The sequence below is a fragment of the Microcebus murinus genome, chromosome 7 (assembly GCF_040939455.1).
Source record: "Microcebus murinus isolate Inina chromosome 7, M.murinus_Inina_mat1.0, whole genome shotgun sequence".
In the NCBI taxonomy this organism is placed as follows: domain Eukaryota; kingdom Metazoa; phylum Chordata; class Mammalia; order Primates; family Cheirogaleidae; genus Microcebus; species Microcebus murinus.
Window position 1 is genome coordinate 60,986,305 of NC_134110.1, and position 26,120 is coordinate 61,012,424.

The following is a 26,120-nucleotide window of genomic DNA, read 5'->3' on the forward strand; positions in this document are numbered from 1 at the left end:
AGCACATCATGGTCAGGAGCGTACAGACTCCTGGAAATGAATATGGCAGACTCGCTCCTTCAGACTGGCAGGGAAGGTCCATCTGATGGTCCATTCGCTTGATCACCTAGTACTCCTTGCGCTGGGTATATGCTGGAATGGAAGGAACACTGGATGGACAACGAGAGAACTAGAAACTCATTGTGTAGTCAAGTGCCAAGTGCCAAGTGCCTTAGGGCCACAAAAACTCAAGTTAATTCATATTGCAGAAGTAAGAGTTCATCTGGCCTACTGACTGCCTATTTGCTCAAACATGAAGAGCATGGAAACATGTTTTGAAAACCAAGAAGGTCATTGAAAATCTCGACGTATGACTATAACTATATGGGACACAGTTGACACTGTCAGCCCGATGTGTACTGCATGTGCTAACACAGGAAAGCTGCCTCAGCCAGTGCCTGGCACGTCAGGAGAGCCGTGTGGCTCCTGGCTGTGATCACCGCGCTGGGCTCCCCTTGGCATGGAGGCAAAATGTCAGCTTATCAAGGACTGTGCAGGGAGGCCGAGGCCAACTTACCAATGTCAAGGACTCTCTGCTTCGCCGTATGCTGCCGTGAGTGCCAGTACTTCCAGTATTTGAGCTGCTCATCTCGGTTTTTGTCTTCGCTGAATACCACCATCACCACGCTCTGCAGAGAGGAGAATGGTGCAGCTTACTTTCTGCTCAGGGCCTCTGCTGCCTCAGGCTCCAGTCCTGGGAGTTCTACAAGAGGGCTTTTCTGTTATGTTGCTTTTCTGGCTTTAGAAAAGCACAGACAAGCTCTCTCGTAGGGTCTGTTTTGTTTTAAAATGGACGTACGTAAAAAATGATTAGGGGCCAGGCGTGGTGGCTCACGCCTGTAATCCTAGCACTCAGGGAGGCTGAGGTAGGAGGATCACTTGAGGTCTGGAGTTCAAGAGCAGCCTGAGCAAGAGACTCCATCTCTACTAAAGAGAAATTTCTACTAGAAAGAAATTAGCTGGACACCTAAAATAGAAAAAATTAGCGAGGCATGGTGGCTCATGCCTGTAGTCTCAGCTACCTGGGAGGCTGAGGAAGGAGGATTGTTTGGGCCCAGGAGTTTGAGGTTGCTATGAACTAGGCTGATGCCACTGCACTCTAGTCTGGGCAACAGAACGGAAAAAAAAAAAAAAATTAGTAAATGAAAACAGTACAGAAGAAAAAATCCTCTTTGAGTTTTACCAGGAGGTCATGAACAAGCAAATTAACCAATTGCCAGCAAATTTTTTATTTTTGAGGTCAGTGGGAACACCAAAAATTTTTTTTTGCTCATATTGAAAATAAGCACACTTTTGAAATTTCATATCCTTAAATATAGAATTTGGTACTATTGGCAAATATGGCAGAATTTAACAAATATCCATTTCTGGTCTAATTAAGTGCTTCAGGTTAGAATATTGGAAATAATGAAAGAAATACTAAGAAAAAGAGGGAAATACTAAATGACAAATTCATGTTGATGAACATAGATCTAAACTAAAGATATTTCATGCACCAAAAAATTACAAGGACAACTATGATATCTATTTAAATATAATGTGGATGTATTGTAAAAAGAATCTTGGGAACCTAATTATATCTTGCAGAAATAAGTAGCCCAAATCCTTTTCAGTTCTAAATTACAAACAGCCTCATTAAACTAAATACATAGGCCAGGCTAGGTGGCTCTTGCCTGTAATCCCAGCACTTTGGGAGGACAAAGCAGGAAGACTGCTTGAGGCTAGAAGTCTGAGACCAGCCTGGGTAACATAAGGAGACCCCCATCTCTACAAAAAATAAGAAAAGTTAGCTACGCATGGTGGTGCACCTATAGTTCCAGCTACTTGGGAGGCTGAGGCAGGAGGATTGTCTATGCTCAGGAGTTCAAGGCTGCAGTGAGCTGTGATCATGCCACTGCACCTTAGCCTGGGTGGGAGAGTGAGACCCTGTCCTAAAAAAAAAAAAAAAAAAAAATCCGAAACTAAATACACATTAATTCCCTGTTATTCATGAAACAGAGACAGTACCAAAACATCCCCATGCCCCCCCAAAATCCTTTAATTAGAGTATCAGGAATACTCCTCCTCTTACTCCACATCCAAAATACTTCTTAGACTCTTTCCTACTATTCCAGGAGAATATTTCATGGACTCTCATTCCTTAGGAACTTCTTTGTAGCAGTTTACGCATTTGCAGTCATTTACTTATTCACGATTATTCAGCCGATGGCAGTGTCTTCCCACTAACTTCAGACTCGACAAAGACAGTACCAGTGCCTGTGCCTCACCAGGGCGCCTGACAGACACAACAGCAAACACACGCTGGTGGCCGACTGTTAATTCAAACCCTGGGACCTCCAGCCCCAAGAGACAGTTTGCAACTGAATGAGGCCTTAGGGGACAATGGTGATGAGCAGAGGTAGAGGGTGGTATAGCTGGTGTAACCATTAGTGATGTTCGGGCAAACGGCAGTACTGTACTTCCCTGTCCTGTTTTGAAACTAGGTATGTCCAGGTGATGTATTTTGGCCAATAACACATATATAAAAATAACCTGTGTTGCTTCTGGGCAGAAGTTTTGAGAATCAGTAAGTGATTCACCACATACACTCTCTCTCTTCTGCTGATGTAGCCTCCAGCAATATTCCAGATAATAATTGGAATTTTTTAAACAAGAAAGCAGATGTTTATTAGAAAAACCAGTTTAGAAATGTGGATCCATATTATTCAAATCCACAGCAGCGTAATCTTCAGAGGCATGGACAAGTGACGGGGCCATTCACTGCACTGGGGCAGCTATGAGCTCAGCCAGCTCTTCATTCTTCCCTCTGGGCTTCCTCAAGCTTTCCCCTTTATTGTAAAAGGTACTGTGTGGCTTCCCGATGTTTGTGTCTAGCCCCAAATAAAAATAACATTTAAAGTGAGTTTTTTTTCCTAGCAGCTGACTAAATTAGCATAAATGATGACATATTCTTGGTATGGAAACTTATTTCTTCAGTGGTAAAGAAAAAAGCAGCGTGAAGCTGCTGTGACCACACCTTACAGGCTTCAACTTGGAATTAAACACCATTCTCAGAAATAAATGCAGGTAGGTCACAAGGGCATCCCTCTTTCCTCCAGACGGTTTGCCGTCCCGGAGCCTAGAATAAAGACCAACTCTGAAAGGCGTCACACTTAGTCTCCAAGGGTGTTAGGTTGAAGTCCTTCAGAGAAGGGGGACTCCTCATTTTAGCCAAAATGGAACATAAGGAAATAAAATCTTCACATTAACTTATTTTCCATGAGTCCAACAAAGTGGATTCCTGGAAAAGTTCCTGTACTCCAAAATGTTGTCACGACTGTAGAATACTAAACATTCATCATTTTTTCAGGGTGATGGCCATGGTGTTGTTAAGAGGGTATATGTGAGTTATACTCTTTACTTGGAATTTACAAGACTTTTTTTTTTTTAAACCAAATTTATTCAGTGTCTTCTTACCGTACACCCACATATGAGGGGTAGGGTATAATTCTGGGCTATGGACCTAGCGGGGGACACCTTGTACCTGACACCTGCATGTGAGTGGATAGGGTACAATTCTAGGGCATATTCAGACAGGGACCCCGGGCTATGCTTTTCCACCCTCCATGCTGCTCAGCACAGCACACCATTATGGTTTAAGAGACTTGGGTTCAGGAGTCTGCAGTCTGGGGTTTATCCTGGTTCCCTGACATTTTAGCTATGTAAACTTGGCCAGTTACTAGCCTCTAAAAGCTCAAGTTTCCTTCTCTGTAATATTATTTAAAAAAAAAATAGTGCCTTTTTCATAGGGTTGTTGTTAGTTTCAATGAGTTACTAGATGGATGGTGTCTAACACAGTGCCTGCCACACAGCAGATACTCAGTAGATATTAGTTGTTATTCTGTGACTCTTGTTGTTGTTATGGTATATTCTCCACCACAATCCTGACCACAGCATTGGGACATACTAACTCTCCTGGTGAGCACACAGCACACTGGGACCTTCCTCCCGGCAGGGGCTCAGCCCTACCAGTGCTGGGGTGCACTGGGGCACCCCACAGTGCTTCTCTCATAGTGTCCTGAAGAGCTTTAGAGGAGTGAGCTGTGGCTAAAATAAGGTGGGCTGGGCACCATGGACGCAGCAGCATAAATCATTTTACGACAGACCAGGAAAATCCTTCAGGCTCTTTTCAGAGCTCTACTATAATTTTCCTTTTCAGTAGACAGGGATTACCAGCTCCCTCCCTTCTTGGCAGTGTGGAGAATGCCAGAAGCTGGCAGGCTTCCAGAGCGGTGAGCTAGGGCTCCAGTTTCACTTCCCACAAATGGAGCTAATATTCATGAATCTGAAAATTCTTCCAACTTACTCCTGGTGGGGATCAGGCCTCATCCCTTGAACCCTGAGAAAGCAGCAGGCTGCAGAAGGCTTTTAAACCGAGTTACAAAGGGCCCTGGGACTTGGAATGAATTGCATTTCCTTTACTGAATAGAACAACGGCTCTTTCTCACCCACAGATATGTTCTGACTTATAGCTACTTACTTAAAAAATTAAGATCAGTTGATTAAAAACAACAGCTAAGTAGCACATAGCAGTGAACGAAGCAGGGAAAATTCCTTCCATATAGTCAGAAAGCTTGATTCAACCATGTCCCTTCCCTGAGGCTTATTGGTTACTGATTAAAATGATAAACTACAAGCCAATAAGTTCTCTTGCCCCAACTCTGTGACATTTGTTCTAGAATTATTTATTTTTTGCCATGCCGTTCCACATGGTGGTGAGGTGGCGATTCCCCTCATCTCACCCGTCTGTACTGCATTTGAGAAACGGGCCCGTACCCTGACTTTGCTGATGGGGTGTCGGAAGCATTTGTTGTCTCCGGTCTCGCTGAGCGTTATAGCATAGAACTGTCCTTTGTTGAGGTAGGTCATGGGGCCCTCCCCCTGCTTCTGACGGAGAGATTTGGTGGCTTCCAGGGTGTACTGAAACGTGCCACTGTGAACAGAAAACAGACAGTGCGTCAGATTCGCTCACTTGGACATTTCTGCCTTCCTGACCAATTTCATAATAGCATTTTATAGAAATATTAACCAATATTTACTCTATTTTAGAGACAAACCACAGCATATGGCAAAAGACACGAGGCCAGACCAAAGGTCATTGCTAGTACAATATATACAACATTTCTAATAGTGGCCCATAAACCAGATGGTTTAGAAGGGGAGAAAGTCCATGATGTGCCTGGTCAATTGTGTTAAGTTTGTGCCGGGAGAAACCCTGGTAGATCTTAGCTGGCAATTAGGGAGTGCCTGAAGCTTAAGCATTGATGGAATTTGCCACTTTCATGCTAACAACAAACTAAATGTATGAATGTTTTCGTTCAATTCATGTATATATCTAAGCTTCTTTTTGTCTAACCAAGAGGTTGCAAATAGCCATATTCCACTTGAAAACATTTCAAAATGTGAAAACCCAAAACTCAAACATTCACTACTGAGAATCTCGTTCCTTAGCAGGGAATTTTTTTTTTTTTTTGTCTTTTGTTCGTTGTTTTTAAACCTGCAAAACAATTCATGACAGGGTTGTTCTAAATCAGGGGTTTGCAAATGATGGTTCATGGGCCAAATCCAACTCATTGCCTGTTTTTGTAATAAAGTTTTATTGGAACACAGTCATACTCATTTGTTTGTGTATTTCCTATGACTGCTTTCACACTGCAGCTGCAGGTTTGAGTAGTTGTGATAGCGACTATAGTCCATGAAAATCTAAACTATTTACTACCTAGCTCATTGTAGAAAAAGTTTGGAGATCCCTGGCTCTAAAGTGTTTCCTAATATTTTAAAATACTACTTAATTTTCAAAACACAAACACTAATTTTTCCCAACTTTGAAGAACACATCAATTGAAATGAACACAATAGGCATGAACCACAGTCTTCTTTGTTTAACATGTTCTTTCAGAATATTTATTTCTGCTGCACTGCAGGATGGCACACAGTGATGATCCAATAACAAGCATTTGTGTATGTTCTGAATCATCAGACAGTCTCCATTGGGTCCTTTTTTTTTTTTTTTTTTTTAGCTCTTTCATTTTATAGGCTTTGGAAGGTTGAGTGCAAAAACAAGTCCAACTTTGTCTCTTAAAATGGTCTCCTTACAGGATTACGGGAGACTCTTGCTTTCTACATTAAATATTTCTACAATGTTTTATTTATTTTTTAACTTTTATCATGAGAAAATATTTTGAAGGGCAAAATAATATTCTTCTCATATTATAAAAATCTCAAGTGAATTAATAAAATGTGTTATATGTATACCGTGGAGTACTAATCAGCTATAAAAAATGAATTGATATCTTTTGCAACAATCAATATGGAACTGGAGACCATTCTCCTAAGTGAAGTGTTGCAAGAATGGAAAAACAAACACCACACATACTCACTATTAAATTGGAACTAACTGATCAGCACTCGTGCATAGATGGAAACAAAACTCAGCAGAAATCATGCAGGTGAAAAGAGGGAGGAGGGGATGGGTGAAATCATACCTATCAGGTACAATGTACACTATCTCGGTGATGGGCACACACTTATAACTTTGACTCAAGCAGTACAAAAGCAATCCATGCAACCAAAACATTTGTGCCCCCATAATATTCTGGGGGGAAAAAAGTCTCAGGCTTAAGCTAATAAACCAAGCAAATTCCAGACTATGTGTCTTGGAATAAGGTGGGAAATAAATCATTCTAGATGGAACTGATTGCATTGTCATTTTGCCTGAAAAAGCAATTTCAATATACTATCACTGAATCACAACATTTTAGACCCGGACAGGATATTAGCAATCACCTAAACCAGTAGTTTGCACCTTGTCCAGGGCACAGACTGCTTTAAAAACATGAAGAAAGGCCGGGCGTGGTGGCTCACACCTGTAATCCTAGCACTCTGGAAGGCCGAGGCGGGCGGATTGCTCAAGGTCAGGAGTTCAAAACTAGCTTGAGCAAGAGTGAGACCCCGTCTCTACTATAAATAGTATGAAATTAATTGGCCAACTAATACATATAGAAAAAATTAGCTGGGCATGGTGGCGCATGCCTGTAGTCCCAGCTACTTGGGAGGCTGAGGCAGGAGGATTGCTTGAGCCCAGGAGATTGACGTTGCTGTGAGCTAGGCTGACGCCACGGCACTCACTGTAGCCTGGGCGACAAAGTGAGACTCCGTCTCAAAAAAAAAAAAAAAAACAACCACATGAAGAAAGCTGTGAATCCTCTTCCTAGAAAAAGGCACATATGAACATAAATGATTTTTTATATTATGTCAGAGATTAATGTCTCCAGGCCTGTCCATAACACAGGGCATGTACCCAGGATTCAGCCCACCTTCCTCCCTTCACAGCTGAGGAGAGGCTGAGAGAGGCGCTCACTCTGCAGGATCCCAGCAGCAGCAGAAAGAGAAACCAGGTCCAGTGACTAGTAGGTCATTACTTTTTCCACTGGCCCGACGGCTGATCACATGGTGCTCTGAATGTACAGCATGCAATACATGTATTTCCTCAATTTAGAAGGGATTAGGAATTCTGTCTTTGCCATCTCCCACTACCTCTCCCAACTCCCACAACACACACCAAATTCTAATTAGGATGATCAGGGGAGGATGACTGGGGAGCCTGAGACTAGAGAAAGACCTTGCAGGATCCAGAAGACTTTAAGTGGAAACAGAAGATGGAAAAGGGCTACACAAGTGAAAGCAAAGGAGTAAGAAACACGGTGGGATGTGGGGTTTTAAGTAAAAAGGGACCAGAACATAGAGGGCCCTGGCCATCTTTGTAAGGAATTTGTGTTTATTTCTGGATGAAATAGTGAAATCACTGATGAGTTTTGTAAAGGGAGGGATAAATTTATTTCTTGCCATTCTCTCTTGCCTTTAGGCATGATCACAACCAAGGTTTTAAAAATGACCCCTTGGCCTAAAATGTTCTTAATCCTCCTTCTTTTCTTAGAAAACATCTGCTGTTGATACTTCAAGATCCAGCTCAAATGCCACGTCCTGGGAAGATCTGCCTCCTGTCCTCCCACACCCCCAAAACTATGCCCTACCCAGGCCCACAGGTCCACTCAGTTCTCTTTTGTCTCTCTGTATACAACAGGACTCAGCATTTAGCAAATGTAGTTTGTCTGTCATCACACAGTCTCCTCCAGCAGTCTCTGGACCTCTTGTAAGGGAAAGGTGGTATCTTATCTCCAATCCTGCTTGCATTGCTGGTACATGGATGGCACCTGAGAGCATGACAGCTGCTAGCTAGCTGTGTGCAAAGTAGAACAGAAGAGAAAAGGAATTGTTGGCAAGAGATTGGTTGTATCGCAAGAGTTCAAGAGAAAGTTGACAAGGGCAAATTGAAAGGGAGAAGACAGGTAGAACAGACAATTCAGCACTTGGGAAGTGCTGGAAAAGTACAACAGGAAGGAAGGCAGACCCTTATACCTCTAGCTGGGGTGGCTCGGATGGTGGGTACCTCCTCAGCCACAATAGGAAACAAAAGCAGAAGAACAGATGTGAAACAAGTAGAGGAGGAGGGAAAGAAGAGGAAAAGAAAAATAAAGAGTTCCATTTTGTTGTACCTGGTGGGTTGGAGGCACCTGAGTCTGGGGTTCAGAGGAACACCTAAGAAGGAATGTCTAGCCGACAGAAGGAAAAAGAAAAGGTATAGGCCCCAGAAAGTTGGTCAAGACTGGAAACAATGATGTACAAAGTCATTTGTACAGAGAAAAGAATCGAAGACAAAGGAAAGATTGTTATGTAAAAGTTTGCAAGAAGAAAAGGCTTAAAAGTATAACTGGAAGATACACTTAAAGGGTTGTCAGTTAATCAGTTTCTAGGGACACATCTCCTGGGTCACCTACCTGGATGTCTGGTCATACATGTATTCCTCAGCCCCGACTGAAGCACTCCGAAATTTCTGCAAAGTAAAAAAGTCATCAAAATTAAAATAAATGGGCAAGTCATCGTGCAATAACAATAATAAGTGTATTCCAACTATTTTCTCCTCTCATTGGAAGGAAAATTATATATTTTTGGTATTATGTTTTCACTATGATGAAATTAGTTACCATTTCTTCACAGAACTCACACATCACCTGCTCACTGAGAGCTGCACTCACTAGTTTGTGCATGGTACGTTAGTCACACATGCACAGGTGTTCCTAAAGTGTTTCAGGTATAGAAACTATTTCCTCAAACACAAAAAACCTCTCTTCCGTTTTATATTGTCTTCAACCCTTATTCCAAATGCCACAAATTCTGAATTAATGGAACACTAATTACACAGAGTCCACAGAGCAAAAAGCAACATGGTAGAATGGTTAGGAGCATAGTTTCTTGAGTAAGACTGTCTTGGGTCTAGTTCTATCTCTCTTACCTGCTATATGTGTAAAATGAGGCAAATGCTATATTTTCTCCATCTGTAAAATATCTACTCATAGTAATTAGAAGAATTAAACGGCTAACAAAGTACTAAGAATAGTGCCTGTTACATAGTACTATATACTTGCATAAATACTATTATAAAGTAATAATTTGACCATATTCAGTGTCCTTCTCTAAGAATCTGCATTATCACAATATTTTAAGAGTAGGGTTTTGGAGGGAAACTGTAAGTTTAGTATTACACATGAAGAAGTTTGGTTCTAGAGATGTTCAATTGTTGCATATACAGTGCAAATAGGATGCACTTTGCTATGTTTTAGAACCTTTTCAAAAGTGAATGACCAAAAGTCCTAACTCTTGCTCCTAAAGCAAATATACTAGGCTATTGATGAAAAAGCACTTGGTTGATCACACACACCTGGTCCTTCTGCTGTGACCTTTTTTTCAAGTGTCTTTTTCTAAGAAACCACTTCCCTGCCTCTCGTTTCCATTCGAAATGTCACAAAGTCTGAATCTGTGAAATAAACTTCCATTCTTTGACCAGCACTTCAAGGTTTTCCTTCCACAGGAAAGAGTTTCTCACAGCTATTTTCCAAGTATCTTCACAATCCCTAACCACTGTCTCTAGAATGCAGCACACCTTATGCCATAGTCTACATACATTCTGATGACCCTTCTTTTTATCCAGTCTTAGTCCTTGCATCCAAGAAGATGGCCTGCCCTCAAAGTTTACCCACATGAATCCCATGAATACTGCACAAATACTTCTTGACCAAGTTGAATAACCATGACAGAGAATCAAAGGTACAGATTTGTGTTTCTTTTGCACTCAATCTGTCAATCAGCAAAGCATTCAATGGGAATTTCCTGGGGCTTCACCACTGGCTTGGTGCCAGAAGAAATATAAAATTATATAAGCCACTGTCCTATCCTCAAAGAGAGAAAAATTGGCTTGAGGGTTGGAGTAAATCATATGAAAAACAACAATAGAATAAACTATAACACAACAAATGACTATGTAGCAACATTCATGCTGAATCACTCATTCATTCCTTTATGCGTCCTAACTAGAACAGCATAGAGTGGGCATTGCCAGAAAAGGAGGATTGGCAAAATTGTGGGAAGATTTCATAGAGGCTGTAAGCTTCACTCTGACCCGTGGAAGCCAAAGAGAACCTGGATTAATTGAAGGAATGGAGCGAAAATAATCTAGGCAAGTGAAGGCAAGACGATAAGGATGTGTGTTGTGTGCATAGGGCCAAGAACACAGGCCTGGCTTAACGATAAAGGGAGGATCTGAAAATCTAGGTCTTGCTGCCCAATACAGGGGCCACTAGCCACATGTGCTAGTAAAATTTAAGTTGATTAGATTTAAATACAATTACAAATTCAGTTCCTTACCCAACTAGCCACATTTCGAGTATAAATCACCACACGTGGCTAGTGACAGTCAAAATGACTTTGAGATAAAGAAACAAATTTCCAAGATCTTTGTTTGAAGGAATATGCAGTAATCCACAAAAATCATGGTGAATTAGCATTACTAAACATGACCAGAAAGAATTACTGCCCATGCCATAAGGCTCTGCAGCCCGAGGATAGGCTAGCCTTCTAAAACACACTGCACTTAGATATTCTACCGTTTTAATCCCCCAGGTTATGTGAGAAGGTGTGATCCTACAAATCTTCAGACTCAGAAAGACTGTCAGGTACATGCTGACATACGGAATCCTACTCTATTGCCTGAGCTCATGTGAATAAGAAGTATGAAAAAACAAAACTAGTTGATATATTATAGACATGGATATTACTTTTTTAATGCTTAATTTTTTTTCTTTAATTCTGTTCTGTTATCTTTGTAATTTTAACAAATTAGATAGTTCACATAGAAAGCATTGCAATCCTTTAGATGAGACCTGATTACATTGGTGGGTTATGTGGCCCTAAATGACTTAGTATTAAGAATTGGAACCCAAATGTGTGGGCCATTCTAGTTACAGTTATCAAGTATCCACAGCTGCCTGGACAGCTTTTAATATAATTTATAGGTTGCGAAAAAGCAATCAGGCAACCAACATCACCGTGATTTGATATAGCACATCTATAAATTTGGAATCAGAAAAAAATGATAGTAAAGAAGTTATGATGACACAAATTCAATAGGTCACCCTTAAAGGACCTTAGACATCAGGCAATAGTAAATATATTTAAATCCTGAATATTGGAATTCTAGTTTTTCTCTTGGATGAGGGAGAGGAAACATCTGCTAAGCATCTACTGCAAAAAGACAAGGATTCTTTAACTGTGGGGAAATCATATATAGTTAAGTAAAATTTCATGTATTTAACCAGCCACTAATTTTTTAGGTTCTATCATTCATTTATTCACTCTTTCAATAAATATTTACTAGACATCTACTTTATATCAGGCACTGTGCTAGTTGCTACGGATATAATGGTGAACAAAAAGAAGTCCCTGCTCTCATGAAGCTTCTGGTCTAGTGGGAGAAAACATTAATCAAACAATTATTCATTCAAAAAAAATACAAACTGTGTGCAAGCACTCTGAAGAAGAGTGACAGAGTTCCATGAGAGCACATCACATTCACTTTCTATGAGAAGGTGAAAATTTGCACCAGGGGCAATCAGTCTTGACATTCCTAAGAGCACAGTGTTTCCAGAGGAATACAGACAAGGCCAACAGAAGGTAAGCAGTGCTTCCAACAGAGCCCAGCAAGATAGTAACACAGCTACAGAAGTGCATAATATCCCTCCTTCTGAGTGACTGTAGTTTTCTTTACAAAGACATCCTCAGCCCCACGTTGTTCATCCCATCTCCAGTGATTACTGAGATACCCAGTTTCTGGGTACCCCTACATTTTGGCAGTATCCAATCCAGAAATGGTTGTCACTTCCATAATCCCTCCTTAGACTCATCCAGCACAAGACCAAACACCATGCAGAGCTCCTCCCATCTGTCCCTGACTGAGATGCTCCTAAGGGTCCCCTGCTGAGGCAGGCCAAGTAAGTGTAGCTTTGATTGCAGATGTGTTCCTGACGGTCCTTGGCTGGTGGACTTAGGCACAAAGAAAACTGACTCTAGTAGAAGTGGAGGAAGAGAATAAAGAGGGCTTCCCTAAGGAAGTCACATAGGAGGAAGAAAAGGAAGTCACATAGGAGGAAGGTAGGAAAAGAATATTCTAGAATAACACTATCCAATATACCTTTGTAGGATGATGGAAATGTTCTATATCTTCACTATCCAATATGGTAGCCTCTAGTTAGATATACACTTAAAATGTAGTTAGTGGGACTAAGAACTGAATTTCTAATTTTATTTCCTTTGAATAATCACATGTGGCTAGTGGCTATGGTATTGCACAGCTCAGTTCTAGAACATGGCATGGACCACCGTGCATGAAGGTCCTGGGTCAGGAGAGAGGATAACAGGTTCACAGATTGATTGGAGCCCAGAGCAAACAAAGCACAACGGGGGAAGAGGTGGGAGAGGCACTTCAGAAGCAGACTCTGCAGTGCCTTGTGAACCTGTGAAAGATTTAGACCCTGATCTTAGAGCAGTGGGAAAAAAGTGAGTGATGACATGATCAAATTTGCATTTCAAAAAGACCATTGCAGTCACAGTACGTAAAAGCAGATATAGCAGTATTATAGGCCAGAGATAATGCTAGTGTGGATATTGTGGAAGAACAATGGAGAAAAATGGATGGATTCCAGAGATCTTAGAATGTAAAACTGATTGAACTGACAATTAATTAGATGGAGTGAGGGCAGAGTAGAATGTCAAGAAGAAATTCTGGTTGCTCAAGCAACCAGAATGGTAGCAGCACCACTTATTAAGGTGGAGAACACAAGGGAAGGCTGTAAGTTAGATTTTGGATAAGTGGAAAGGCCATTGGATATAAAGGTTCAGAACTCAGAGGAGCGCGCTGGACTGGAGAAAGAAGTGGAGATGTCTTTAGGACATAGATGATAACTACAGACATGAAGCCAAGAGCATCTGCAAGAGGGAAGAGTGATCAGCAGTATCACATGCTGCAGCAAAGTTGAATAACAGCTTTAACAGAACTGGGACTTTCATAAACATCTATACATGAAGTGGGTAAATGATCACTATGAATCTGAATAGTGGGCCATCTAATATTATCAAAATTGTCTACACATAAAAAAACCTAAATGTTCCTAAAGCATAAAATGTATATGCTAGGGATTTTTCAAAGTTTTGCTTGATGCCAAAAAACACATTAATGAAGTGACAGACATTTGGTGGTACTATGTCCACTACATCGTATGTTTAAGATAAACATAATAAAATTGTGTACATTAATGCCCTGAGGCCATGTTCCATTTTAGTAGATAACTCAACACTTTAAAGATTTTATTCTTTAAATGTATATGGAAGAATGGACTACCAGTTATCAATCAACCATGTTGGAAAGGGTTTAGATCCAGGATCACTTTCAGTTTCAGGCTACTGATGAATGTAAAGTCAATGGACTACTACACATCTATTGGATAATGGCAAATAATCATTCTTTGTTTTCATTTCAAGATTCTCTGCAAACTATGTTAATTCTACAAATAACATGCCTGGAGTTAAATTATGAAATACATGGTAGAGCTACCTGATGCTCATTTATACATAGTTCTTCTCAATTCCTGAGCATATAGGAGGACTAAACTTCTCCACCCTCTTACGGTTAGATGGATCATGTGACTAGTTCCAGCCAATGAAATGTTAGCTGAGGTGCTATGGGCCACTTCTAGATCAAAGTATTTACAAGTCAGCATATCATCTCCGTGATGTCTCTTCCCCTGTTAGGGTGACACTGGAAGCCACATGTAGAGATAGTAATGTCACAGGATGGAGGAACCCTGGATTCCTGAGTCACTGATTGGAATAGAGTTCTCGTTGCATATCCACATCAGAACTTTCATTAGCAAGAAATAAACTTGTATTAAATCACTGCGATCATAGTTTCCTTTATTCTTACATCAGAAACTATGGTTAAGTAACTGACCCAAAATTGTAGTACTGAATAAGCAAATTCTTCTTTCCACTTTAATTTCTTATTATAACTATATCTATATCTATATGATTTTTAAATAAAATCTCTCCCATCTCTTAAGTTTTAAACATTTCCTAAATATATTTTTGGTCTTAAATACCACTCTGATTTATCAACTATACTCTGTTCTTATTAGCTGTGTGACCTTTAGCAAGTTTCTTAACCTCTCTGAACCTCTGCCTCTTCATCTGTAAAACGGGAAAACAGCTATTATTATTTTTCTTTCACAGGTACAGATTATAAGCTTCTAGAGTGCAGAATTCAGGGCATGTCCTGATTTCTCTCTGCCCTCTACTCTCACTTCTACCATAATACCTAATACTCGTATAAACCAACAGATATTTGCCAAACATTATTACAGAAAAGATGTAGAATAAAACATATATCAAATTATTTAAAATTAATCCATTAAAGCACTTTTTAATGCTACCACTGTCTTTTAAAAATCCCCAGCCTGAGTCAAAGCAACCTGCTCCCTTTTTTGCTATCACCACCACACACACACACACACACACAGAAGAATTGGTCTTAAATGGCAAATGAAATTTGCTTATTCAACAAGAGTCCTAGACATCTTAATAGTTTACCTAAAAGGAGTACTAGAGTTTAGACAAATTTTCCTTCACGAAATTTTCTTGGTGAAATGACTCTGGAAGCACTTATTCTTATAACCAGTCGGCAATGAAATGGCTAAAGATCATAGAAGATCATTTCAGTTTCTTTTACATCTGGCTGGAATGCAACATCCCATGTAAACACCGACTTCCAAGACAAGGCGAGCAGCTCAACCTAAGTCAGTGGGAATAGTCCTCACATTTAGTTTCTGGTAAGTTTCTTTACTTTCTCATCTACTTCAAAATAAAGCCCAAAATACAATAGCTTCCTTTCACAAGGCTCTTTATCTACAATACAAACACAACTGATAACACATCCCCCAAATAGCATCATGGTTCCGTTGACATTGGACCATGTCCACACACTCTTCTGTGACTAATGGAATATTTCTACATGGTGTGAGAAATATTTACATCAGTGGCAATCTTTCAGCGAAAAAGCATGTCCCTCACATGGGATTATGGAGTGATAGCTGCAATTATTTGCTTTTCCTACAGAAGCACCCCTGACTACTTGAGAGCAAATCAAACATTCAACAATTACCAAATGCTGAGACTTCAACCATGGTAAAAAAAAAAAAATACCAAAGACGCTACAAGATCCTTCACTCAGTAACTTTGTTAACTACCTTAAGCAATATGACACAGGAAGCTAAGGAAGATAATTTTAAGAATTTTTAAAATTATTTTTATTCCAAGGACGTTGAAAGTTTGATTGCAAAGCTACCAGAACCCAAGAAATATACACAGCCTCTTAAGGGCAAAGAACTTATATCCTGTCTTGCTCTGGTCACTTCCTGATTTAAAAGAATACAGCAGACACCAGAAATGACCAATGCCAGGAGTGGCAGGGCTGTTAGTGCAACTTGTATGCCCTAGTATACAAGAGCTGCTCTCTGCCACTCTGCAGAGAGCTAGTCCCTGTTTACCAACCTTTTGTGCCTGTTCTCCCAATGCCTAACACCTGAAAGATGAGATAATATCTAAGGGGATGAACAAAGGACACTCAGATTTTTTTTTTAAAAAAGCTTTGAGTGAGTCACTGTCTTAAGCAATGGAACTACTGAGAATTGGAAGGAAGGCCCACAGTCTTCTCTGAGAATGCACAGGTAATGGTTAAAGACCTAGGTCCTGTGGCCAGACAGCTTGGGTTGAGTCCCATCTCTCCACGTATTGCATAATGACCGTGAGCACACTTATGCTCTTTGTGCCCCAGTTTCCTCATTTACAAAACAGAGATGACAATAACAGTATGCATCACATAGGGCTTTTATGAAGGTTAAATGAGTATATATGTCACTTAGAATGATACCCACCACATAGTAAGTGCTCACCAAATATATATATATATATATATTTTAATATTATTATTTAGACATGAAATCTTAACTTCAGGTAGCTGCATTTGTCCCAAGGGCAACTAAACAGGCAGTAGACGAAGGTATTATTCTGCTACCACAATCGCTCCTCTTTAAAAAATTAGAAACCACACATTCTCCCCTTTGCTATTGTCATTTATTCTTCTAGGTGGGCTGAGAAATGGGGAGCCAATGACCAACATCTCCAATGCGGAGGCATGGCCCTAAATGCTGAAGAAACTGACCTGAGCCTAATAAAAATACACATTATATATTCTGGGTCAAAATTTGGAGGGAGGACCCACAAATGTATCATCAAGTGCTATTCTACAAAGATCCCAAGGCAATTAAATGGACACAAGATCATCTTCTCAACAAATGGTGCTGAGGCCGGGCGCAGTGGCTCATGCCTATAATCCTAGCACTCTGGGAGGCCGAGGCAAGAGGATCGCTCAAGGTCAGGAGTTCAAAACCAGCCTGAGCAAGAGCGAGACGCCGTCTCTACCAAAAATAGAAAGAAATTAGCTCGACAACTAAAAATATAGAGAAAAAATTAGCCAGGCATGGTGGCACATGCCTGTGGTCCCAGCTACTCGGGAGGTTGAGGCATAAGGATTGCTTGAGCCCGGGAGTGTAAGGTTGCTGTGAGCTAGGCTGATGCCACGGCACCCTAGCCTGGGCAACAGAGTGAGACTCTGTCTCAAAAAAAAAAAATGTAACTGATACATTTACATTATAGAAAGAACTCTTATAACTTAATAAAAAGAAGACAAGCAACTCAATTTAAAAATTGGGCAGATGATTTGAATAGACACTTCACAAAAGAAGTTATAGGAAGGGTCAAATCAGTACGGGAAATGATGTTCAACGTCACTACACACAGAGAAATGCAAATTCAAACCACAATGAGACACCACCACACATGCACTACAGTAGCTAAAGTTAGAAAGACTGAAAATAAAAAATAAAAAAAAGAAAGACTGAAAATACCAAGTCGTGGCAAAAATGTGGAAAACAGGAAATCCTGAAACATTGCTGGTAGGAGCGAAAATGGTACAGCCACTTTGAAGCACTGTATAGTAGTAGTACCTTATAAAGTTAAGCATAGAGTGAGCACATGGGGCAGCAATCCCAGCCTTAAGTATCCCACCCAAGAGCCATGAAAACATAAGTCCACATTAAAACATATACATAAATGTTTATATACACAGCAGCCTTATTAACAATAGCCAAAACTGGAGACAATCAAATGTCCATAACCGGTGAATAGATAAATTGCAATACACACTTACTATGGAATACTACTCAGCAATTTTAAAAGTCAAACTATTAATACAAGCAACAACATAAATGAATCTCAAAAATATGCTAAGCAAAAGAAGACAACATAGGTGACTACATACTCTATCATTCCATTTGTATGAAATTTTAGAAAAGGCAAAACTATAGCGACAGAAGGCAGATTAGTGCTTGCCAAGAACAATGGGAGAAAGGAAGACTTGAGTGTAAGGGTCTTCAAGGAAACTTTTAGGATGAGGAAACGTTCTGTATCTTGATTCTGACATTAGCTAGACAACTATATACAATTACCAAATTTCTCCACTGTGCACTGTAGAATTTTTGAACTGAAAACAAACAAGCAAGCAAAGATAATTGCTTCTGTAAGGTCTATGGGCACCTGAGAAGAATATATAGTTTCTGTTTGCAAGGTAGAAACTATACACACATACACACACTTGAGTATTAACACAAATTCTCCTTCTTGACTATTCAATCAAAAGGTTTTAAAGACTTATTACTGTTTAAAAAAAAAAAAGAAGAAGAAGAAGAATGAAAAAGCACCATCTTTAGCACCCTACCATTTGGAAGTTTCCAAACTAGAGTAGGCCAAGGTAAAAACTTTATGCAGCCAGAAGTTTCCACACAAACATCTCGTAATTCCTCGTAAGTATTTAATTTTAAAACTAAAAGAATCTGTCATCTAAGATTCAAGAAAAATAGAAATATTCCTCCACACACTACAGACACGCAGGTTTATCAATACCTGTTTAGAAAGAAAGAATACCAGATTACCAACAAACACATTTTTTTAAAAAAAAAAGTTAAAATTCACAGTTTAGTTCACTGATCCCACTTAAAAAGGAAATAGAAAAAAGCGAAGCCAGCCAGGGGCTCTGGATGTGGGCTCCCGTGCCGGGCAGGGCCTCGGGACTCACCTCAGCGGCCGCGTCCTTGAAGCCCTCGCTGTAGGTGCTGTCGGGCGTGCTGCGCTGGTCGTCCTTGAGGAAGGCGCTGTGCGCCGCCATGGAGGGCACGTCGTACTGCGTCTGCTCGAAGATGACCACTCGCTGCTCCTCTCCTTCTCCCCGCGGGTAGTGCACGGGCGGCGCCATGAAGACCGGCGTGAAGTCTTCAGCCTTCACCACCGTGATGCCGGACACCGGGATGATGGCCGGACTGTCGGGGACGCCGGCGCCGTACTGTTCCCGCTTGGAGTTCTCCAGGTGGTCTTGATTCAGGGAAAGGTTCACCGGAACAGTCTTTAGGACCTGCACTCGGTTTTCTCCTCCACTCAGATTGCTCTGGGCTTCACCGGTGCCAAGGCAGTTTCTGTGTGTTCAAACCCAACCCCACCCCACCCCCAGTAACGGGACAGAATTAGAAAAATCACCGTTTTGCAACTTCTAATAAAATAGCCAATGCATACGGTCATCAGTGGATGCTCATGCCATTAGGGGAAAGGGTGATGGCTAACCTCGCAGTGGAATGCAGTGGATCTTTGCGCCACTACAAGAAGGACAACTGCAATGTGAAGTACTTGGCTCCACTGCAAATTTTATTTTTATTGTCAAAAAAAGAAATTATTGACACTAAATCTAATCAAACCTTTAGATCTCACTTTCAGCTCTCAAGAAATACAGGAGCTGACAGAGTGACTTAAACACCATGAAAAAGAAGCAATTAGAATGTAGCGTACCTTCCTGACCTAAATTTGTCAACAAATCAAAGGCATGAAAAAAGGAGGAAGGGTGGGAGGATTGTTCTAGATTAAAAGAGATTCAAAAGTCATAACAATCAAATATAATGAGTAGATCCTGTATGGATCCTAAGTTGAACAAGCCAAAGAGGCATTTATGAAGTAATGGGATTTTGGAGGCAATTAAATAGGGACTGGGAGTTAGGTGGTATTAAGGAAGTATTGTTAATTTAGTTAGGGGTGATAACGATTTTGCACTTATATAATAAAAAGTCCTTTTTTAGAGATACAAATCAGAAGTAGCTAGAGGTGAATTGACATAATGACAGGGATTTATTTTAAATACTACTGTGATTTTTAAAAAAGAAAGAAAGGGAAAGAGAAGGCTGGGCATGGTGGCTTATGCCTATAATCCTAGCACTCTGGGAAGCCAAGGTGGGAAGATTGCTTAAGGCCAGGAGTTTAAGACCAACCTGAGCAAGAGCAAGACCCTCGTCTGTACAAAAAATAGAAATATTAGCCAGGCATAGTGGTGGCTGCCTATAGTCCCAGCTACTCAGGAGGATGAGGCAGGAGGATGGCTCAAGTCTGGGAGTTTAAGGTTGCAGTGAGCTATGGTGATGCTACTGCACTCTAGCCCTGGTGATAGAGCAAGACCCTGTCTCAAAAATAAATAAAAGAATAAATGAATAAATAAATAAATTTTAAAAATTAAAGAAGAAAAGAAAAGAGAAACAGTTGATATCAAGCAGGTGTGACAAAAATTTATTATTGCTCAACTGCAGAATGGGATAGGTTATTTGGGCGTTCCTTTACTATTCTCTGTACTTCCGTATATGTTTGAAAACTTTCAAAAGAAAAAATTTTTAAATACAAAAAAAAAAAAGAGCATGACAAATGTGGTAATTTGAAAGAGGGAGGTGTAGGGAGGATAATTTTCATCATTCTATGGGCTAAACTCTTTAAAGGAAAAATAAAATAATCAGAATCTATCATTAAAATAGTTTTGCCAAATTGAGAAATAACATGAGCTCACTGATATCCTTAGCACTGAATTCCTTTTGGGGCTTAAGGGAGTAGTGTAGCTGGGCTTATGGTAAAACAAGATCTCAGATCTCAGACCTCCTGGCTGGTAAGGAGAGAAAGAAGAGTGCGTAGAAAATTAACTCTTGCCAGACTAGGATGAAATAGTTTCATTTATACTAAAGAATTCTGGGATAGAGCATAGGCAAAGAGGAACTCATTAACAGGAGAGTGTTGTTGACAGGAAAGTGATTTTTCTAGCATAGCCTTTCAGGTCAGTAAAATTTGAGGGTCACCCCTCACTTATGGATTATTCTGACTACTATGGAGAGAAAATACATGTTTTACATGGATCCTCATCTCAGATGTCTGGGTTTTTTTGTTTGGTTTTGTTTTTTTTTTTTCATCTAGAATGTGCTTTCTTGGGCTGACTAGCATCTCTCATTGAGGCAAACATTCAAATAAAATTGATTCGTCCAAAAATTAGGCTCTCTGGTTCCTCTCTGTAAAGAAGGAAGTCTATGACCCTCTGATCTTGCCAAACTATCAAGCAGGACTTGATAATTTTACCTTTGATTTTTCAAATGAAACTTCAAAGTAAAGCTTGAGAAAAGAATGGCTCTACATGAACAAAGCCAACAGAAAAAATATCTAAACTTCTGAGTCTGTCACAGATCTGTAGAAATAATTCTAGAAGATAGTCCTCTAAGGAAGTTTGTAAACTTTCTGACTTTATGTAATGACCTGTTTTCATGGTTAAATCAGTGGAGCAAACCTGTATGTAAGATACAGTACAAATTTAAAAATCATGTTTAATATGAATCTAGATAGCTGGAGGATGGCAAAACCCAGACCACCCATTCACATTAGCTAAACATTTCCATTCACATTTCCTAAACCCCATTGTTTACTGTGGGCCCCCCTGAAATCCACCCACCCTGAAAAATTGTCTTCTATGAAATTTAGGAACAGCAGGAGGTGAGCAGCAGCCAGCAAGGGAAGGCTCATCTGTGTTGACAGCCACTCCCCACTGCTCATCACCACTGGAGCTTCCCCCCACCCCCCTGTCTGTGAAAATATTGTCTTTCATGACATTTAGGAAAGGGGGGGCGCACAGCGAGAGGTGAGTGTAGGGCAAGAGAGGAAAGCTTCATCTGTATTTACAGCCACTCCCCATCGCTGACATCACCACCTGAAAAATTGTCTTCCATGAAACTGGTCCCTGGTGCCAAAAAGGCTAGGGACCGCTGGTTTAGAACATTGCATGGAATGTTAATAGATAGTCTTCAAAGAAAAAAAGAGTCCATGATAAAATCAGTATTAAAAACAAACAAAAAAAATTGCCATAACGAGACCACCCCTAGTGGATCACAAACATCGTGAATACAGTAGAGGTCCTCCAACATTCCTCTACTTGTTAAATCAAAATCCAGGATTTCCGAAACTCATTTCACCCAGACCTTTTTGTGGAGGAACAACCATTAATATTTGTGGATAATGTTGCCAAAATATTCAAAGTTAACCAACTTCTCTATAGTTAGAGTCCATTTGGGGTCAAATTTCTTTTTTCATTTATTCATTTTTTATAGACAGGGTATTGCTCTGTCACTCAGGCTGGATTGCAGTGCTACAATGATAGCTCACTGCAGCCTCAAATTCCTGGGCTCAGGTGATGCTCCTGCCCCAGCCTTCCCAAATAGCTAGGACCACAGGCACAAGCCACCACATGCAGCTAAATTTTAAATTTTTTGTAGAGACAGGGTCTGACTATGTTGCCCAGGTATGTCTAGAACCCCTGGCCTCAAGCAATCATCCTGCCTTGGCCTCCCAAAATGTTGGGATTATAAGCATGAACCACTACATTTGGCTGAGCCAAATTTCTTAATTCTTTAACTCATGCAAAATATATGAATTCTAAACAAAGAACACATGTCAAAATATTTTTTGGTATTCTTATAAACAAATAAATAAGCAAGATTGTTTAAATCTAGTCAAATTGTTATTATCATATCACCAGAAAATACCAGATTCAGAACCACCCTAAAATGTGCAACTATTCCTTTGTAAAACAATATTAGCTTTAGAAGCTAATGCCAGAGAACTTCACAAAGACATTCAAAAATGGATAATTAGAAAAAAGTAAGAATTATTGTGAGATACTGACTTATCTATAATAAAATTTAAAATTGAACCAAATATAAAATAAAAGAAAAATGCAATAATAATAATAATAGTGTATTAAATAAGATTTTTTTAAAATTTGGATTATGTCATTGGTTCTGTTATTTTTCCAAGTTGCAACTTCTGTATGTAAACAATCGTCATATCATGCTAGCACACAGCACCTTAATTCATGAATACACTGCAGATCAAAATGACATTCTTCCAGATTATATTCAATGGGAAGTCCAAGTCATAATTAGTCTGTACAAGGTAGTTTAGTTTATACTTCACTGTCAGTTTTTTTAAAGGTACTCTATGGAACTCACAAAAATAACCATTAAAACACAATAAGCAACTGTCACTTTATAATGTTGCTTTAAAAGATGCTTGAACAAAACATGGCCTCTCTTGTCTATGATGTATGCCATAGACAGACCACAGAGCTTAGACTCATTTTGCCCTGAACCCACTATAATTATGGGTATAGGATTTAGCAGACAGCACAAGCTTAACTCAATAAAACTGGCTGGATGGAGGAAAAGTTTATAAGACCTAAAGAGTGTCAGCCTCTTCCTCCCTGTCATTACTCCTGCCAGTGAGATTCCAGGACCCCAGGGCAGCGTGGAGCTTCAGAAGATCCCTAATGGAACAGTGAATCAGATGCAGGTAACCTTAATCTTCTGCTGGGGCTGTACCCTGGAGGTGCTGCACAGCGCAGGGCTGCTGGTTAGAAGAGTGTCCCCCGCTGCGGGTCACAGAACAAGATCATAATGTCATAAGCAGTTCCTATCAAGGCCAGGTAAGATTCTGACTAATGTTTGTGCTAGCAGGGAGTTTTATTTCTCTGGACAGACCCTCCAACAGAAAAACACCTTGGCTTCTCTCCACCCTACTGCAGAGGAAGACATTTACTGATGGGTGAGTTTAGGAGAAGTAGCTGAATAGGGTGGCTTAGAACCTTCTGGTCCCCTCTTTTCGTCTAGATCACCCTGGCCAAAAGCAGGAGACCCACTCTCTTGTCATCCTTGCTGTGCCACAAACGGTGCAAAGTCCTCCCTGGGACTGAATGGGGGGACTTACCTAAGTCAGGACTGAAATGTTACAAGCTGCAGATTCCAAGTTACATTCTCCAATTGGCTTCAGCAGAAATAAAGCTGTTTTTTTTTTCTTTTTTAATCCTAATTTATCTATGTCTTGCTTTTCACCTGGTTCTTACACAATGATCTCCTGCCATCCTTCCTGCCCTGCACCTCTGCAGTGCTCACAGCCCTCGACCAGCTGTCTCCCTCAGCTGGGAAACAGCCCAACCTCCCTCCCTTCCCCCTGATCAAAAGCAATCTTTCAAGTGTCTCACTCCTACAAGGGCCTGATTGCAGCTATAAAGCCCTGGGGTTGATCAGAAAAGTCAATCCCAGCAATCCCAGGCCGTCTTGCCAGCCTATCTCCTCTAACTCAGCATTGTCAGCCTCCTCGGAAGAGGGTGTCTGAACAGCCTGCTGACGACCACGTGGAGGCACAGCCAAAACATGCAATTTGCTCTCCCTGTTAAAAAACACAGACAAAGAGTTCTTTTAGGGGCTGGGCATATTCCTTTACCTACACCATACCTTTTATCCTGGTCTTCTTGGCTGTCACTTGCTTTGCTTACAGACAGCAGCCTCTTGTCTCGAGGAACCTGGAACATCACCAACCATCAGTCAGACTTACATAGATGCAACTGTGACCATGCTCAGAACTAGACAGCAACATAAGCAAAGAAACCAAAATGGAATGTTCTCCAGGAAAAGGTGGGAAATTTGCTATCACTAGGAGATGGTCAAAGGTGAGTAGCCTGAATGACAGTGACCATGGAGCCAGAGGCAAAGGGATGGTGACAAACGTAGGGCCACAACAGACAGGATTCAGCTGCTCACTACTGACCTGGGTGATATCTCCTGCACCCAAGCCCCTCCCATGCTCTCCCCACCTTGGGAGAGGGTGAGGGGAGGGGAGCGATGTGTGGGGGTGAATCTGCACATGGTGCTTCTGAGCAGACAGAAGCATCGTGGAGTTACAGCAGGTGTCATGTTAAGGAACAGGGACTGCCCCTCCACTCTGATGAGGGACTCCAGTGCTGACATGGGTGGGGGGTTAGGCACAGAGCTGCACGGCAGTGGGGGACAAGCATCGAGTACACCAGCACCACCTGTCACCCCCTCCCTGCACTGCTTGGGGACTTGCTTCCACGGTGTTTTCTCCAGTACACTTTCATTATTGTCTTAGCAACCACAATGCAACATATTACCTGGAAGATTACTGCGAGAAGGGACACCCCCACAGGCTGTGTTTCAGACCATGATCTAATCGCCCTCCTGCATCACAGATCCTTCACGCTGCCATGGTTTTCAAACACATGAAGAAGGAGGCTCGGATTTGTTTGTTTGATTGGATTCTTTGTTTGTTTTTGGTTTTTTGCTAAATGTAAATATTTTCCTTCTAGCCAAACTCCTTTACACCCAAAAGGCAGCCTTCACTGTTTTGATCTGAAAGCACTTTCATGAGAAGCATCCCTCTCCTGGACTCTAGCAACTCCTATGGCTTCCACTGCCCTGTGCACACAAGCCCGGACGGCTGGGCTAGGCAGGGACAGACCGAGGTGGCTGCGTCCAGACCTACAGCCTGCTTGCCGGGTTCACACCTCAGCTCTGCCACTCCCTAAACTCTGTCCCACTTTCCTCGGCTGTAAAATGGCATCATGATAGCCCCACATTTCAAAAGGTTTCAGTAAAATTAAATGAGTTCACATTTGTAAAGCACTTAAAGTGTCTTTATATTTGTTAAATAAAAATAAATCAGGCCGGGCGCGGTGGCTCACGCTTGTAATCCTAGCACTCTGGGAGGCCGAGGCGGGCGGATTGCTCAAGGTCAGGAGTTCAAAATCAGCCTGAGCGAGACCCCGTCTCTACTATAAAAATATAAAGAAATTAATTGGCCAACTAATACATATATATATAAAAAATCAGCCGGGCATGGTGGCTCGTGCCTGTAGTCCCAGCGACTCGGGAGGCTGAGGCAGAAGGATTGCTTGAGCCCAGGAGTTTGAGGTTGCTGTGAGCTGGGCTGACGCCACGGCACTCACTCTAGCCTAGGCAAGAAAGCGAGACTCTGTCTCAAAAAAAAAAATAAATAAATAAATCAATTGTAAGTCCTTCGTTCATGTCAACTTTGAGAGTCTACAATACACCAGGCATTGCTAAGTGCCAGACAGAAATGAGGTGAATAAAACATAGTTCCCATCATATGTTGAAGATGACAGATAAACATAAAATTTCAATATCCACTAAACACATGTTCATTGCAGTATAATTGACAATAGCCCAAAGGAAGAAATAACCCAAGCATCCATCAACAGGTGAGTGGATGAGCAAAACGTGGCCTAGCCATACAATGGAGTATTACTTAGCCTTACAAGGGAGTGAAAT

The 26,120-nt window shown here is 40.9% G+C and overlaps 1 protein-coding gene across 3 annotated transcripts in view; it reads right to left on the reverse strand.

Annotated features, from left to right (window-relative positions):
* The window catches only part of GRHL2 (grainyhead like transcription factor 2), a 159,645-nt gene that overhangs the window by 87,277 nt on the left and 46,248 nt on the right, over positions 1-26,120 (reverse strand). For all 3 annotated transcript variants that reach the window (XM_012762052.3, XM_076005116.1, XM_076005115.1), the window contains exons 3-7: positions 24,267-24,334; positions 18,713-19,106; positions 8,916-8,971; positions 4,855-5,011; positions 557-668 (exon numbers count right to left, since the gene is read on the reverse strand). In XM_012762052.3, the coding sequence (XP_012617506.2) occupies positions 557-668; positions 4,855-5,011; positions 8,916-8,971; positions 18,713-19,106; positions 24,267-24,334 (787 nt within the window). The remainder of the gene's footprint in view (positions 1-556; positions 669-4,854; positions 5,012-8,915; positions 8,972-18,712; positions 19,107-24,266; positions 24,335-26,120) is intronic.